General features: G+C 32.8%; 1 protein-coding gene across 1 annotated transcript in view; it reads left to right on the forward strand.

The window, feature by feature from the left end:
- PCDH15 (protocadherin related 15) overlaps positions 1-18,889 on the forward strand; it is a 990,428-nt gene that overhangs the window by 966,136 nt on the left and 5,403 nt on the right. The window contains exons 31-33 of the mRNA XM_077945583.1: positions 3,161-3,316; positions 12,590-12,608; positions 14,308-14,346. Coding sequence (XP_077801709.1) covers positions 3,161-3,316; positions 12,590-12,608; positions 14,308-14,346 — 214 coding nt within the window. The remainder of the gene's footprint in view (positions 1-3,160; positions 3,317-12,589; positions 12,609-14,307; positions 14,347-18,889) is intronic.

An 18,889-nucleotide genomic window follows, 5' to 3' on the forward strand; every position in this document is an offset into this window, starting at 1 on the left:
TGAAAAAATTGGGGAGCTGATTAAGAAGAGACGTAGCCCTGAGTGTGCCACAAAAAAAATTAGCAGACAGGAATAATAAATTATGTAAATTACTTTATGTAATAAACAATAAGAAATAATGGTAGAACTGCTATTCATCATTTAAACTACCTACAGAGGAAATACTAAAATAGTCTTTATGTATTCTTTACTTTTTTTTTTTTTTTTTTTCCTAGTCTGGCTCTGTTGCCTAGCTGGAGTGCAGTGGTGTGATCTCAGCTCACTGCAACCTCCACCTCCCAGGTTCAAGCAATTCTCCTGTGTCAGCCTTCCAAGTAGCTGGGATTACAGGCATGCGCCACCATACCCGGCTACTTTTTGTATTTTTAGTAGAGATGGGGTTTCACCATGTTGGTCAGGCTGGTCTCCAACTCCTAACCTTGTGATCCGTCCACCTCGGCCTCCCAAAGTGCTGGGATTACAGGTGTGAGCCACCGCGCCCAGCCAATAGTCCTTATGTATTCTTAAACTGTCATCTTTGTTCTCAAATACTTAAAATTTTCTTGTGAATTCAGTAAGGTAAAGTAATTCCAATCTGAAATTCAAAAGTATGCTCTGCATGAACTTTGCTATGAATGGAAACTAAAAAGCAAATATGAAAACAAGTATCATGGATTTATTACCCAGAAGTGGGACCTTCCAATTCTAGCTTCGGTTTCTTAGTGAGGCCAAGAGTATAACTAGGGCTTGCCACATGACTCCATCCCTTTAATATTTTGCAAGCAGGTCATGACTTTTCAAGTAATTCCAACCTGAAACTACAGAAATATTTCTTACCACAAAAGCAATGTGAAGTTGCAAATATAGAATTAGGGTTGATATATTGGAGCTTAATGTATCCTTAACCAATCAATTGATATGCTAAATCTAAAGCTGATGAACAAAATTAATACTGAACAAATTATTTTAAAATTTTAAGCCATCAGCCCATTATTAATTATCATGTTAAATCCATTCCGTCTTACCAGTTATCCTTTTACACTTAACTGTTTTCCAAAGGAGCTTTATTATATCCTGCTAGCAATAAAATCAGTGAGAAAAATTCTTATATTTGGCACACTATGCAATGATCAAAACTGAAGCACTCTGGATGGTATACACGGTCATCTGAAATGTAACAAAAACTTAAGATGTTTAATATTTAAATAATTTATAGATGCATTATTTAATTATCCTTTAGTTTGATAATCAGCTCAATACCATATGAATTTATTTATGTTACTGCTTTTTATAGATTAACATAATTAAACAAAATGAGTTTTTCTCTGCTTACATAGCAAAGTAAAATTCTAATATTTAAAGCCTAACAATTGTCCCTTGATATTTGCTTGCAAATAAGGTAAGAATGAACAGCTATTATTTTATATAATGATATGCCTTTGAACTTTTCTATGAATGGAAACTAAAAAGCAAATATGCAAAAACTGTCATAAATTTATTACCCAAGAGTAGGACCTTCCAATTCTAGCTTCAGCTTCAAAGTGAAGCCAAGAGTATAACCGGGGCTTGCTACCTGACTCCATTCCTGTAGTATTCTTCAAGCAGGGTAGACCAAGAAGCCAATTATAAAAATCAGGTCATCTTTAATATTCCATTTTTCTACTAGAGTTGAAATTCTCATATTTACATTTCAATCCAGTTTTCTTATTCCATGTAGTTCATTTCTTTATTTTTCTGTAATGGATATTTTAATGGCTTTAATAACTCTAATGATAATAATACTATTTTCACCTTTTGAATTGATATGCTTAGTTTTCTTAGTCTGTCATTAACTCTGTCATTATGAATTTAACCTATAAATTTTTCATTATTTAGAACAAATCAGATGTTAAAATGTTATTAATGCAATATTTCTAATGCAGCTTTCTATTTTTCTTACTCATTGCTTTCCCAAACAGGTTTAAAGTGTAAGTATAATTAACATTTTACACATCCTTTTCATGTAATAGGAAAAGAGAAACCCGAGATTTTATCAATCAAGTCAGCCTGCTCAGAACCACATATTATTCCTTTGTTTTGCATTTATAATAGTTTATTTTTTGGTTTGATATATATATAGAATAGAGCTGATTTTAGACAATTGGACATAACTTGCGTAAATGTGAAAAAGGTAGTTTGCCTATAGCTTCCATCCTGTAACATCTTGGTTTTGAGGAAAAAATTAATCGGTGTCCAGGAAATCCAAAAACAGCAGTGTAGCTGTAACATGAGACTCACAGGCATTCCTAGGAATCTTTATTTATTTTATTTCATTTTATTTTATTTTTTATCTCACATCTTATCTTATCTTATCTTATCTTATCTTATCTTATCTTATCTTATATCTTATCATGTCGACGGTGTTTTTGCTCTTGTTGCCCAGTCTGGAGTGCAATGGTGCGATCTCGGGTGACTGCAACCTGGGCCTCCCGGGTTGAAGCGATTCTCCTGCCTCAGCCTCCCGAGTAGCTGGGATTACAAGCACGTGCCACCACACCCAGCTAATTTTGTATTTTTAGTAGAGATGGGATTTCTCCATGTTGGTCAGGCTGGTCTCAAACTCCTGACCTTAAGTGATCCATCCGCCTCGGCCTCCCAAAGTGCTGGGATTACAGGCATGAGCCACGGTGCACGGCCTGGGCACTACTAGGAATCTTAAAGGATATACAAGCTAACCAAATTTCCCTTGTACATGTGTGTACCGCCTCTGTGAAATAACGTCAAAAATGTTTCAAATCATTTCAAATAAAATAACTTAGACAAATAATAAATAAAAATTATCTATCTTTAATATGCCTCATCTTATGAAACAGATTCATTAAACAACTACCAATTATCCATCCCATTTTAATAAACATTTTGCTTTCTCTTTTTAATATTATCATTTAATTTAATTTGTAAATATGTCTGCTGAATTCTACCCCTTATTCAAGAGATAACTATTTTCAAGAACAAAGCAGGGATTATATGCAAATGATACCCTGTGGGGATGTAATTATATCGGTGTATAAATGGAATTGTTTGTGTAAAAGAATTTTAGTGGGTTCCTCTGATAACTGGACCCCATTATTAAAAGGTAGCTTATTGATAAGCATTATGATTTCTAAACTGAGTTTTACAAGCCATCCTTACTTTATCCAAGACGTCAAGCTGAGTGCACAAAGACTGCACGAATTCAGGCCGCGTTACCCGCGGCTAAACCAGCAGCGCCGGCCCCTGCACCAGTGGCAGCGCCCCCGCCGCCGCCGCCGCCTCCACCAGGTGCGCATCTCTATGAAGAACTTGGAGACAGCTCAATGTAAGTAGACCGTTCAGGAACTCTGAGAAGTAGTTGGGTTTTACTGAATGTTGTGTGGTGAGTATTTAATTTCAATCTGATGTGGAAATGCCTACATGGACTATTTTATTCTGGTATTTTAAAGAGAAAATTTGTTAAGACGAGAATCTAAGAAAAGTTAGGTTGAAAAATAATAGCCAAAACCAAACAAGAAATTAAAGAAAGCTAAGAGAAAAGTAGAATTCAACTTCAGGAGACAATTGCAGATTTATAGCTTGAGTATAATATTTAATATCTCAATCCTCAGGGTCATGCATTTTTACATATCTATAGTACGTATGTATATATATGTATAAATATATAAATAGATTCTGAAAATATATTTTTGCGTGGGAGATGAGAGAAATAAAGCACAATCATAAAATAGTAATCCCAATTAGGTATCCAAACCGATCCCTATTTGGTAATCAAAACCAAATTCTATGGTTTAAAATCATAGTATTTTCTAAGAAACTACTTTTAGGACGTTACAAGAAACTAATTTAGAAATTAAAATCTCATGAAAATAAAGAATTTCTGTATTAAATTCCGAACTACTTAGAAAATACTTTTTTCACTATATTACTGTCAGACTGCTGTGATTACTGAACATTTCTCCTGCACGATTTGAAATTTGTAGTCAATTTAAAAATCATACATTTTTGAAAGACATTGGTAACTGTTAAAAGACCTTACAGCTGCTTGTATAATGATGCTACCCTCATAATTGGATTCCTTATGGTGATGTTCAGTTTGTCAGTATTTTAAAAATTCAAGAATAACTACTTTTGGACATGATATGTAAAACAACCAAGAATATTGTACAATTTTGAATATGACAATTAAATCCAGAAAACCTTTTATTAACTGGTATTTGGTGGAGTAGAAGGACTATAACATGTTCTTACATGTGACATTCGTAGCAGTTACTAGTAGGAATAAAACAAGTCTCAAAAATCATGAAATTGACCTGGTAATGGAAAAACTGGTTTTAAACAAATGTATTGAGGTTACTTACCATATCAATAATGTTATACAAGGTTTTGTTTAGGATAGTCATGAATGTTAAAATTGATCTTAATGCTATTATTTTATCACATAATCTAAATTTATAATAGGTTAAAGCATGATTCTGTTTCCAAGATAACAACATAATACAGGGTTCATGCTTTAGATACATACTTTCACTTTTTTCGTAAGTTGAAAACTGATTGTTTCTTTTGTAATTATTGGTGAATGTAGGAATTGAGCCAATATGATTTGATTCTATTTGATTATGTTAATGACCTCTCTCAAGCAAAGATCTTTAGAAGCTAAAAAAGTACTATGTATAAAGTTAAGTGTGTTTATATGTGACATTAATGAATTATATATTCATTTTAAATTAATAAGAACAGGTATACTATAACATCATCTGGAATCAGTATAATTTGATGGTAGTAATTTTCAAATAGCAACACCTAAGATTATTTTTACTTGAACAATTGTAGTAGACTCACTAGATTTTGCAATTGTAATATATGTATTCATTGAAATAGCTTAAGTTCTACATATGTAATTATCGTATCTTTAGGAAATGTTTAACCTATCCAAGAACTTTTTACAGGAATTCTAAGCATAAGTTACTAGAAAATGAATTCGCTTCAAATGAATTATTATCAATTATTTATTTTAAAAATAACAAAATCAAAGATCATTTTGGAAAAAAATACTTCACAAAGTAATAACTTCATATGAATTATATAATTACTTTGTAATTGTCTTTATAGTAGTTGTATATTTACTTTCTTCAAAACAAAATTTATCTACTTTAAAAGTCAGTGTGCATTAACCAGTTTTACAGAGTTAGGACATAGAAGCAATTTTTAAACTCTCATTTAAAATTTTTATTTTTGGATTGGCATCATCCGGGTTTAATAGAAGTGAATTTTACCTATATGTAGTAAACAGATTTTATTAGATATAATTTTCTGTGAAAAGAAATTCAAATAATGTCATTTGATTTCATCTAATATATTATTAAATGTCATTCTTATGAATAATAACAAAATATAAAAACATGCCTTTTATTTTTTTGATATACATACTAATTATTTAAAGCAAGTTCCTGCTCGTATTTTCAGAATTGTTTTAAATTAACTATAGTTAAAACTTCTTTTTTTCTATCACATGTTTTCTGTTTCTCACCTGTGGATACATAGGCATAAGTAAGTAAACAATATCACTTTAATAGAAGAGCATTAGAAAATAGATACGATAGAATAGATTAAAATGCTGTTGTACTGTAAATACAATGATCTTCACCTTTTGCCACAGACTCGCTTACTTTTAAAAGAAAAGCTTTGTCTTCCCCACCCAATTTCCTTTTGATGGCATGAGCTTAAAACTGTGTTCCCTGTGATAGTACCTGTGCCCACTGAAAGGAGTTTCAAAATTCTCCTTTTTTTAAAGTTTTTAAAATTAGTTTTTAAAAATTCTTAAATTTTAAGAACCTAAAATTTACAAATCTATAAATAGAAATCTATTTATATATTTCTTTTAGTCAAAGTGATGTGATATTGTTATATCCTTCAGGTGTTTTTCCAAGAGAAATGAAACCAAGAACAAATGCATATAAAAACAACTAGTATATAATATCAAGCCCAGTTGTTCGTGCCATATTTGAAAAATACTTTTCAAGATTCGAAGAGTAAAAGTGTTTGCTCTCATTTAGTCCAAATTGTCTGCATTTTCTTTGTTGTTCAAGTAGGCTTGATGCTCCAGGTCTACCTGTGTGAATTGTTTCTTACAGTTCGTAGCTTTGCCAAAAGACACATTAACAACTGTGGCTTTATTATTTTGTTTCCTATCACCCTAATTTTTCAATATGGCTATTTAATTTCTATTCAGAATATATCTTTTTTATTTCATTCCTGCTAAGTGGGTAAATATTAAACAGTAACTAAAATAAATGTTATTCTGTTTTGGCTTGGAGAGTAAAACCTAATGAGAGACTATTCAGAACCACCTATCAGCCAACATTCCTGGGAGAAGGGTCCAGATGCTTTCCTTAGAGCCATTTAATTTGTGATCTTTGATGTATACAAATTTATTTATGACTCACAGCTACCTATGATTCAGTTTCCATACATAAGTAAGCCTTTCAGTGATATCAAAGTGATTTTTTTTTTTTAGCATCAATCTTTTTGTTAAGGTGAGCTTTAATTAAAATTTGATCCAGATCAGTCTAAGAAATTACTGACAACACCTTTTCTGATTAGTACTATTCATGTTTTAAAACAAATTTTTCTGTTTGGTATTATGTATAAGGTTTTAAAACTAATTAAGCAAAAAATTTAAACAGAAGAAAAACTGTGCCACATTTCTAGTGCACATTCAGTTTCTCAACTGTGATTTTTGAACTCTGTGAGACAAACTCCCATCTGTCCTTGGTGATTTCCATTCTCTTAATTTGAAGAACAGGATATTCCACATGTTGGCTCAGAGAGGAGATTACTTTTGGCTCTAGGACAGAAGTACTGACATGAGAGATAAGGGACAGGTACTGAATCAGATACAGCTAAGGATCTTCTATGCATAACAGGCAGCCCTGAGCATCCTCAGGCAAGGTAAAGATACGAAGTTGGTAGCTTTGATGGTATTCTGCAATGGGAAGAAGTGTGATTTGTGCATAAGGGGACTGTTATGTGTGGACATGGATGCTTTGCTGTATCACACTAACTGAGAAAAACAAAAACAAAAAATACTCTTCCAAAATAATCTAGAGATGAGTACTTGTTTTTTTCATTTACATTTCTCATTCTACTCACAACTCTAAGATTTTTCTTCCCTGCCTTTCTGAGACCAGGGACTTAAAATAATGTCTTGCTTAGGTTAGTGTTGTTTGGCCTTTGATGTTTCTAAGTATTTAATAGTAATGAGAGCCATAAAAACATCTTTCTCATGAAAGCTGTGTCACAACTTGTTTCCTCACATTTCATTATCTTCTTTTCTTTCAAGTCTTTTCCTTCTCTACCATTTTCAACAAAGCAGGGGAAATCACTCAGTCTCAGAAGACAGCAAACATCAACAAGTTGTGATGCCCTTTTCTTCCAATACTATTGAGGCTCACAAGGCAGCTCATGTAGACGGATCACTTAAGAGCAACAAACCGAAGTCTGCAAGAACATTCACATTTCTATCTGATGAGGATGCCTTAAGTGCCCATAATCCCCTTTATCAGGAAAACATAAGTCAAGTATCAACAAATTCAGACATTTCCCTGAGAACAGATTTTGTAGACCCATTTTTACCCAAAATACAAGCCAAGAGTAAGTCTCTGAGGGGCCCAAGAGAAAAGATACAGAGGCTGTGGAGTCAGTCAGTCAGCTTACCCAGGAGGCTGATGAGGAAAGTTCCAAATAGACCAGAGATCATAGATCTGCAGCAGTGGCAAGGCACCAGGCAGAAAGCTGAAAATGAAAACACTGGAATCTGTACAAACAAAAGAGGTAGCAGCAATCCATTGCTTACCACTGAAGAGGCAAATTTGACAGAGAAAGAGGAAATAAGGCAAGGTGAAACACTGATTATAAAAGGAACAGAACAGTTGAAATCTCTCTCTTCAGACTCTTCATTTTGCTTTCCCAGGCCTCACTTCTCATTCTCCACTTTGCCAACTGTTTCAAGAACTGTGGAACTCAAATCAGAACCTAATGTCATCACTTCTCCTGCTGAGTGTTCCTTGGAACTTTCTCCTTCAAGGCCTTGTGTTTTAAATTCTTCACTCTCTAGGAGAGAGACACCTATTTGTATGTTAACTGTTGAAACTGAAAGAAATATTTTTGAAAATTTTGCCCATCCACCAAACATCTCTCCTTCTGCCTGTCCCCCTCCTCCTCCTCCTATTTCTCCTCCTTCTCCTCCTCCTGCTCCTGCTCCTCTTGCTCCTCCTCCTGACATTTCTCCTTTTTCTCTTTTTTGTCCTCCTCCCTCTCCTCCTTCTATCCCTCTTCCTCTTCCTCCTTCTACATTTTTTCCACTTTCCATTTCAACTTCTGGTCCCCCAACTCCACCACTTCTACCTCCATTTCCAACTCTTCCTCCACCACCTCCTTCTATTCCTTGCCCCCCACCTCCTTCAGCTTCATTTCTGTCCACAGAGTGTGTCTGTATAACAGGTGTTAAATGCACGACCAATATGATGCCTGCCGAGGAAATTAAGTCCTCTATGACACAGCTATCAGCAACAACAGTGTGTAAAACAGACCCTCGGAGAGAACCAAAAGGCATCCTCAAACATGTTAAAAACTTAGCAGAACTTGAAAAATCAGTAGCTAACATGTACAGTCAAATAGAGAAAAATTATCTACGCACAAATGTTTCAGAACTTCAAACTATGTGCCCTTCAGAAGTAACAAATATGGAAATCACATCTGAACCAAACAAGGAGAATTTGAACAATATTGTCGAGGAAACTGAAAAGCAATCTCACAGTCAATCTACTTCACTGTAATGTTACTTTTCTTATTTTAGTTGGGCAAACCCTTTGTTGATCACAGTCTTCAAGTTGAACATCAAATTTGAACTTCAAAGAAGATTCTATTATTTTACCCCAAATTCAATGAAATGCAGTTTTTTCTCATTTTTAATTTAAAAAGATATTAACATCATCACTACTAACTCATATAATAGATTTACCTTAATTTTTAAACTACAAAGTAGCATAATTTGTTCTACATTTATTTGAAAAGTAAGTAATTTTAATCTCTTTCTTAGTGGGAATATGTGGGCATGAAAGTTAGATACCCAACTTAAACCAAAGGCATGTCTATCATGTGGATGCAGTAACATTTACATTTAGTGTTTGAACGTAGTTTTATCTGAATGTTCCAAGAAAAAAGCAGACTGTTACAAATAAGTTAAAAGCGATATCATAGGTTCTGTTTTTTCTTGAAGCCTATGTATTTGGTAAGAAGAAATACTACCAAAGTAAAATACAATGTACCTAGATTGTAGGAGATGACAGATACAAGGTATTTCAAAATAAATCTCAGGTGCTATAACATGTAGTCATCTGTTTTCTGATGAGAACATCTTTTACTCTGACTTGCTTTTATCTTAGTAGTATGCTTATGGATTTGATAAATCTTATACTTTTTCAATTGCTGTCTTATTCTCTTTATTTCTCATTGTGCTTTCCCTTCCCTTCTTTATAATGAAAATAAATCTTGAGTTGTTGACTTTTGTAAGGCATTTCATTGTTCCAACAGATGTTTAAAGTGCTATTTAATTTTGCTTGTTCACATTATTAATCATCTCCTTAATTTAAATTTTTTCATAAGATTTTAAAGAAAGTACGATCTTCAGTTTACTAAATGAAATATAAAAAGCTTAAATAGAAAAATCAAGAGAAATGATATTTGATGAACTATCACTTTTTTTACATAGGTTTCTGCTCTTTGTTTTAAACAAAGAAGGTAAAACTTTATACTTTGGGAAGAGATTTCTGTAGTTGTAGTAATAGTTCTCAGAGCTCCAACTGTTAAATTTGAACAGCATCACTTAAGCTGGGTACTCTCTCTCTTCCTTCCTAAGTAAACTTATACTTTCAATATTAGTATATAATGTATAATATGTGACCAACAAGTAATTACTTTGTTTTTCCCATGAAACACATGGAATACCTTTTATTTACTGGAAGTTCACATTTTGAATGCACGTATAAGTATTTGTTTTACTCTGGAGTTTTAAGATTTTAGAAGATGTAAGCTTGCTCAGAGAAGGGTACAATTCTGAGATACAGGCAAAACTCATACCTAATAATTACTATTGGAAGTATATGAATATAGGTTGAGAACCCTGCTATGCAATATTTCAGAGGTTTTCTTCATCCCTCATATTTCTTCAATAATTTGACCTGGCATTCCTAATTAACAAGATCAGACAGAAAACAAACTGTAAATCTAATTATTTTTATAGCCCATCTGCTTCAAATTTTTTTCATCCAAATCAAGAGTAATTACTTTCTTGGGGTTCTTGAACATGATTTTTTTCTTTCTTTCACTGAAAAACTTCAGTTGGAGTTTTTGTTGGCAGCTGGTCATATGCATGAGAACTTGTGCTATTTGGCGGACTCTGACAAGGTATTATTCACAATTGTTAAGCCTTTAATGTGAGTGTGTCTTTTCTAAGCTAATATCTACCAGCTTTTTGCAAATGTAAAATTTATAGTTTCTTGATAAATCTATAAATAGTAACAAAATAAGTATAAGAAATCTAAACAACATTTTTGTGTAGATACTTACAGCCTTATTAAATTGTTACATTGCCTTTTACTATAACATTTTACTATTTGCATAATCTAAAAGTTTTATTATTACTCTATACTTTTTAATTGAAACATAGATACCCATGTTTTATACTTAATCTAATCTTTTTCTGACACATTGTATTTGGAGAGTACTAATGTCATTATGAAACATTATAAAGGTCAGTTAAAATATCTTCTATATGAGACATTTTAGTATTATTTGACTGCACAAGCATAAATATTCTTCCTCCTCTCAAATGCTAACTGCTTACAACCTGAGAGCCAGACAGTAGAAAAATAACACTTTTTTTCTTAATATTTATTATGACCTTAGTAATGCATAAGAAATTATTAGATACCTTTTAAATAAAGACTTCAGAAAGATGACCATACATTTTTCCTTATTGTTAAAATTAAACAGTCATACATATAAATGATATAAAATAAATAATACAATTGATTATGAATTGCATGAAAAGGTGCATCAATATTATATAAACTGGCTTTGTAAGTATCAATAGCCATGTTTTGAAAGCACACAGATAAAGTAAGTAGTGGTTCTGTTATGTACCTCTTTCAAGTAACTTTCTGCCTTTGAGCCAAGACAAGCAATACAAATAACCAAATAAAAGGCAACAAAAATGTTAATGGAAACATTAACATTTAGTTATAGTTTATCTATTGATATTTTATTTTCCACATTGATGGAAAACATTACTAATAAAAGGAGTCAGAAGAAATATGCTAAAAACTAAAGCCTGGCTTTGGTTGGATATTTTATAAGGTATATGACTCAATTGTCACTATTAAAACCTAAATATGAACTTTCTCTACCTGAATTATTTCTAAAAAATATAAATTTGGTAAAAGTTGAAAATGTCTACAATTCTAAAGGTGCTAGAAGGATTATCAGTGTTATAAATATTGGCAGAACCATGTAAGCACTCTACAAAGTTCACTGCAGAACCATTTTAAAGAATAAATTGAGAAGCTTTAGTAAGCATTGTGTTTACTTTTTTACAAACAGTTTCAATATACAATGCATTAACCATATAAGATGCTTTCTGATCAGTAGAATTACTTTGTGAAGGCCTCAAAATTAAAAAAAAAAAATTCTACAGAGATCGTTTTGTTGGATTTTAGCAAGTTATGCATGTGCCTCTTTGTAATAATTCTTCATTACACTGATTAATTCTACCTATCATGGTTGACAGCATCAGTTTAACACTTTAGATTAACTGCTTAATAAATAACAAGTAGAACATTTTCATTATTAGTAACATTCAGCTTTGAAAACACTATATTCTTTTTTCCCCTCAAGTATAGTCAAATGTTTCACCATCTTGTGATGTGTGAACCTTATAAATCTTTATGTAATGTTGAATATTTGGCTATTAAATCTCTAAAAACCTCTTCATTTAATTTCTAACATTATAATTGACCCTGAAAGGACAGTCAAGAGTTTGTATTAGTTTTAGAATTAAATTGACGTAGAGAAAATATCATACAATCATTTGGAAGAATATATTCAATCATAGACATAATTTTCATCCTATGTTTATTACATTCTTCATGTATAAAACATATCTCTTCCCCTAAGGATTAGTATATGTATCAATACTTGTGTACAACAGAGATCATGTATAATATTTTTTTATCCCAACTGATAATAAGAGAGTCACATTTTGTCATGATGCACTATTGAAATAAAATAGATTTTGCATGTTTTGTTGCTCATATGGAATGAGTCTCTGGGTTGATCATTAGTTTAGTAATTCAGGCATGAAACCATGATCTTCCTGTTTTGATAATGCCACAAAATATATTTTCCACTGAGATAGTGTTTAGTAGAAATTATCTTTTCAGTTTTACTCAGACTTTTTTAAAAAAGCCCTTATCTGTCATTTTATTTAATATGAAAGTCTAAGATGTTTAATACTGATTTATTTATTTCTGCCTTGCAGGAGAGGTTATGGATCAGAGGTAAGGGCTTTATGGTATTGATGTCATAACAAGCGTAGTAGGAAAGTACTTGTGTAATAGGCAAGACTAAGGTACATTCTTTTGAACTAGGTTGTTTTCTTTGATTTCAACAAAAACGTATTAGTATGTTATGCTATTTATTTTCTTTTATATATGTTGCTTACTTGTTTTGAGGTTTTAAGTCTGTTATTGAATGGTCAATGATCAACTTGCTTACCTTTTTAAGGATGCATTTCTTTTGTTCTGCATTGCTGTTACTCAGTATTCTGACATTTCCCCAAAATTCATTTGTCTAAGGCTAGACGTCTAATTTAGAAAGTAGGATTACTGCCTGTAGTCCCAGCTACTTGGGAGGCTGAGACAGGAGAATTGCTTGAACTGGGAAGGCGGAGATTGCAGTGAGCCAAGATCATGCCACTGCATCCCAGCCTGGGCGACAGTGAGACTCTGTCTCAAAAATTAAACAAACAAACAAACAAACAAATAAATAGGACTACTTAACTTCTGATCTTTTTACCAGTTCAAAGCTCCATCCTATCACTGTTGAAGCTTGAGATCCTAAAGATTTTAAAAATAATCAGAATGGTAGAAAGCTCTAGGTTTTCCACTGTGTTCATTTGATTGTGTCTTCAGAGAACCTATTGGGCATTCTGGCCAACAGTATTTGGCCAGCTGTACTGCAGGTGATGTTATCCATGAAGTCATTGTGAACCTAGTTTGATTTAGCATACAGCTTCTCAATCAAGAGAAGTATGTGACCTAATAAGTATATGACCTAATTGGATTACATTTTGGAATTCATTATGAGTAAAATAACTAACTCACCAACAACTGTATTATAAAAAGGATATCCCTTCAGTCAAATGGTTGTTCTACTAGCCAGTTTAAACAGTGGGTTCGATGATGGAATTACCTCCCAGAACCTCACTACCCAGTTTTCCAATACTTAGTCTAATATGCTGTTTTCCCTCCAAAGAGTTACTAACCCCAAAATTTGAATTGTGTATCTTGTTTTTATCTGTTTGAAGTCTGTATTGTTATGAAACGGATCAATGATGACTGTATTAGCTTTAAATAAGTACAAGTGAAAGAAGGAAAAGTCAGGAAGCAATTCCTACCAAATCTGATAATTAATGACTTTCCTAATCATTCTGAAAACACACTTAATGTTTTAATGCAAGAAATCCACACTTTGGTAAGGAGAAGAAATGGAGAGCATGTCTTAAATATGTTGATAAATACATTACAACTTTATCATTTTGTGTGTTCTACTCTTCTTCCCAATGAACCTTATCATATTTAATGTGATTGGGAAGGAAAAAAAGAAGGGCAACTTAAAACAAAGTTAAACTTGATAAAAGTATTTATATGACACACTTTTAGAAACATAAATAACTCTTTGTACTGTGAAGCTTAACAAAACAAAAATCTGTATAGATTTCCTGTTTATTAAGGCTATTAAATTTGTCATTAACTAAAAGAGTGATGAAATTAAAACAAATGAATTATTATTTTATGTTCCAACATAAAGAATTAGTTAAAATATTTAATGCTTTTGGTAGCTAACACATGAATAATGAATAATCCCAAGGAAACACGTTTTAAACTGTCGCCTTTTTTTCCTCTCTTCTCAATCATGATCTACCTTTCCATCTGAATTATTTTCTAAATCTTTTTCTATTTTAATTTCCTTTGACAGCAACAGCAACTGCTGAGGCCCTCTCTTCTTAAACCAGAGGTATCAATTTTCATTTTCTTTTCAACCTCACTGAGTCTTCACTGTGACTTTAAGATCTATTGTATTAATTCAGGTAGGCAGAGTGGGTGTCTGCCAATGTGGCATAATTTTAAAGGAAAAGAAAAGAGTCTTTCAAAATAACTTTAAAAAAAAAAAAAAGAAAAGAAACCGAGAAATCACCTCCTGAAGTTGTTCCACATGTTTAGCTTCATTCTCTGGGAATTAGACAAATAAGGCCATTATTCCTAATAAATACAAGCCATTCATTGAATGAAGCAGTTAATGAACCTGATCAGTAGTTACTTGTCTTAATCAATCTGAATTCATCTATCCATTCCTGACGTCAGATTTAGCTTATGCAAAGTTTAAAGACAGAATGCTGATATCTGTACATAAATATCATTTTATGTGATTCAAAATACCTCTTTTGGACACATACATTACAAATTACCTATGGCATTTTCTTCTGCAATGTGAAGAAGATTGTATAATAAATACATATTATTTTATTTACTTATATTTATATATGTAATTAAAAATAAAAATACAGTCATCCTACCTTAATTTTATGGCAAATTTAGTATTTCATAAGCTCCACTTACAAAAATTTTATTCCTTTTCCTTTAGTACAGAATTCTATCTTTGCTAAAGAGAGGCATTTCTTGGTTAGAATCTACTCTCCAAAATCTGGAGGTTGGGTGGCAGGAATATTAAACTTTTATAAGGTTTTAGCAAAAATTTCATGGAGAGGTCTCCAGAAAATTTGAATTGGAAAATTCAGGGTTGAAATCCAAACATCAATTACTTTATGCAAGACCTTAGTCAAGATATACATCTGCTGAACATCAGTTTCATCTTCTATAAGATGTTGGCAGTAATATCTACTATGTAAATTCCTAACTCTACAACTGGAATGTAACAGAAAGAAATTCAGTAAATTACAATTATTGTTGTTGTTTTTGTTTTGCATCAGTATAAATGTTTATAATAATTAAATATTAAGTTAATTTATGTCTTCCCTATGTGGACAGCAAAAATGAATTTTAAAAATCACATTAAGTGCTTGATCTACCCAAAAAAATCACTTTGTAGTATGTTACTTTGCATACTTTTCTAAAATCTAGGTTTCACCAACTAAGGGGTTGTTACAGTCAACTGGGACTGTGTGGAACAGCAAAAAGGGCCAGGATTCCATTGCTGGTTTAGGTTGACTCATGGGTCTGACTGGTCATGAGTTCCTTCCTCGATTTTTTTTTTTTTTTTTTTTTTTTTTTTTTTTTTTTTGAGACAGAGTCTTGTTCTCTCGCCAGGCTGGAGTGCAGTGGCATAATCTCAGCTCACTGCAACCTCCACCTCCTGGGTTCAAGCGATTCTCCTGCATCAGCCTCCCGAGTAGCTGGGATTACAGGCATACCTCACCATGCCTAGCTAATTTTAGTATTTTTAGTAGAAACGGGGTTTCACTATGTGGGCCAGGATGGTCTCAATTTCTTGACCTCTTGATCTGCCCACCTCTGCCTCCCAAAGTGCTGGGATTACAGGAGTGAGCCACCGCACCCAGGCTCCTTCCTCAATTTTTTTCTTTTTTTTTTTTTAAGGAATGATGCTCTACTCTTCATTCATGGGTGGTGAAAGCATCCAAGAGGTACCTTTAGATTATTTCCTTCTGCTAGTTCCTATCCCTCTTTACCCAATTCAGAAATACAGAGTGACTGAATCAAGGGCTGTCTCGCTGAGTTTCCTGGGTTCCTATCCCCATCCCTTCTATCCTTCTTATTACATTTTTAATGCAATTGATGTCATATGCATTGTAGCTAGCAAGAGCTGAGTGTTATTTTCCCTTTATGAAAAAAAAAAGTATTTATGTAAAGAAAATTCTTTGATGCTGACTTCTAAAATCCAAAATCCATTGAGTTGCATTATTTCTCCATAAATATTTACTTGAAATTTTTATTTTGTCTTTCCTACTATTTCTTAATGTTGTTAAAAGTCTACTTCAAAACTGTTAGAAGTTATTTTCTCAGTATCCATATGTATTTAATTACACATTCATTGGTCAAGCAGTTTGAAAATATTAGTTCTGAGACCTATTTCCTTCTTTTAAACCAGTATCTTTACACTGGGTTTTACATACCTTAAAATTCTTAGCTTTCCTATAGGAAACATGTTTTTACAAAGTACTTAGTTTGAAATAACTTAAATCTAGACTTTAACTTTGTCCCAGTTTCTTCCAGGTCTTTCTTAACCTCATTCCTTCACCCGCCTCAACCTTCCTATAATAAATACACTTTTGTTGAAATAAAACCTATGCCCATGAAAAAGTATAAAGCATGCTATATAACTAGATGAATTTTTACAGAGCGCACATACACCTCAAGCTCCTGTGTGTCAACACCTAGATATCAGTTTTTCTTCCCCTACCACTGACCTGGCCTGTAACATATTCTTTAGTCTGTTCTTGAAATTTATATAAATAGAATGATACAATATATTTCATTGGTACCTGACCTATATTGCTCAACATTCTGTTTGGGAGAATCATTTATGTTGTTGTGTGATGTAGTAGCGTGTTTTTCTCATGGACTTTTGCATTGTTGCCAGTTTGGGACTGTTACGAATAATGTGTTTTCTCACAAATGTTCATGTTTCTGTTGGGTATTTAACTATAAATTTAAGTTCTGCGAAAGAAGAAATGATTATATTTAATTTAGTACTATTGCCAAACATATTCTAAAAAGTTTTACCAGTTAGTAATCTCTAGAGACGTAGATGAGAGTTTTAGTTGTTCTGTGTCCCTGCAAATACATAGTATTGTTCATCGTGGGTTTTTCTAAATATTAGTCATTCTGGTGAACAAACTATATTAGTTTTAACATCAAACTTGGATTCCTTTAGAGTAGGTTCACAAACTATTTGTAAACTGCAAAATTGTAATATAGAAGAGGTAATGCAAATGTAAATACCTATAGGATCTAGGGTAGTAATGTAAGTGAATGGAGTTTATTAGACACAAAGCAATAGCAGATGGCAGATTTCATAGTGACTAAGGTGTAAATGTAGAAAAATGTTGTTGGGGATACTGTCTTAAAAAGGAGAGAACATGCTTACTGTAAAAATTAATCTGGTCAACTAGATTCTTGGAATGTAAAAATATGATCCTAGTGTTTCTATCTTTTTATTTTTCAAGAGAAACCAACATCCACATTTTTGATGTCATTTTCTGATTAGCACTGTTAGTAATGAATTCAATTTTTAAAAATGATGTTGGCCACACCAAGCACAACTGAGGATCCTTGTCCATATCGATCATGCAGGCTGCAAATTTCCACACTTTGTAAATTATATATTTGTGCCCTCAGAGGACGGCATTTTTTTTCCTGACTCATTACTATTCCTGGATCAACAAAATTAAATTTTTATAAATAATAGATGATATAAATATGTACCAATCTATTTTCCTGTGAGTACCTATCCTTTTCTCTCTCTTCTCTTATTCCATTGCAAAATAAATTTGGTTAACCTTTGCCATTTAACCTGCTTAACATGTTAAAGTAGAATTGAAAAGGGAAATGTAGAGAAATTGCATTTGATAGTTATCAGAAACTGTCTTCACATGTATGTCTCAAGAAAAACACCTTTCTCTAAGAGTAGAGTTTGACAAAAATCTGTATGTTTAGAGTTTAGAACTAGAAATATTAAAAGTGCCTCTATTCTAACAAATTCTTTTTTTCCTTTAAAAGCCTTAAATTTAGAGGCCGGGCGCATTGGCTCACACCTGTAATCCCAGCACTTTGGGAGGCCAAGGTGGGGCTGATCACGACGTCAGGATCAAGACCATCCTGGCTAACACGGTCAAACCCCGTCTCTACTAAAAATACAAAAAATTAGCCGGTCGCGGTGGCGGGCGCCTGTAGTCCCAGCTACTCAGCAGGCTAAGGCAGGAGAATGGCGTGAACCCGGGAGGCGGAGCTTGCAGTGAGCCGAGATAGCGTCACTGCTCTCCAGCCTGGGCAACAAAGCAAGACTCCATCTCAAAACAAAACAAAACAAAACAAAACAAAACAAAACAAAAAAAACCACTTAAATTTAGAGTTAGCAGTATGTTTTAAAGTATAAACATCCTTGGGAAGCATCACACATTAACTTAAATTCTTGTTATCAGATGATTTTATCAGAACAGTTTTAATGAATAGAAGAATACTGGGTACTAGAAAACTGTTAGTGGGGAGATGAAAACAATGCTGTAGATAGTGTTATAATTTTTCTTAAGGCCAACATCACATAATAATTTATCTTAAAATTGAGTTAAATATTAACTGTCTATTGATAATTTTAAAACACATCCAACAACAAGTGAAAATGCTCATCTGCAAGCTTTAACAGATTTGCCATCAGAAAAAATCTACTTTTTCCCCTTCAGGTCAAATTATATAACCTTATTTTGTATCAAATAGTTACAGCCAGAAAAGAAATGAATAGGTTTGACTAACACTTTTAAATAGAGTTATTTTAATTGCTTTAACTGACACTTGTATTTAACATT

The sequence above is a fragment of the Macaca mulatta genome, chromosome 9, assembly GCF_049350105.2.
Source record: "Macaca mulatta isolate MMU2019108-1 chromosome 9, T2T-MMU8v2.0, whole genome shotgun sequence".
Classification (NCBI taxonomy): Eukaryota; Metazoa; Chordata; class Mammalia; order Primates; family Cercopithecidae; genus Macaca; species Macaca mulatta.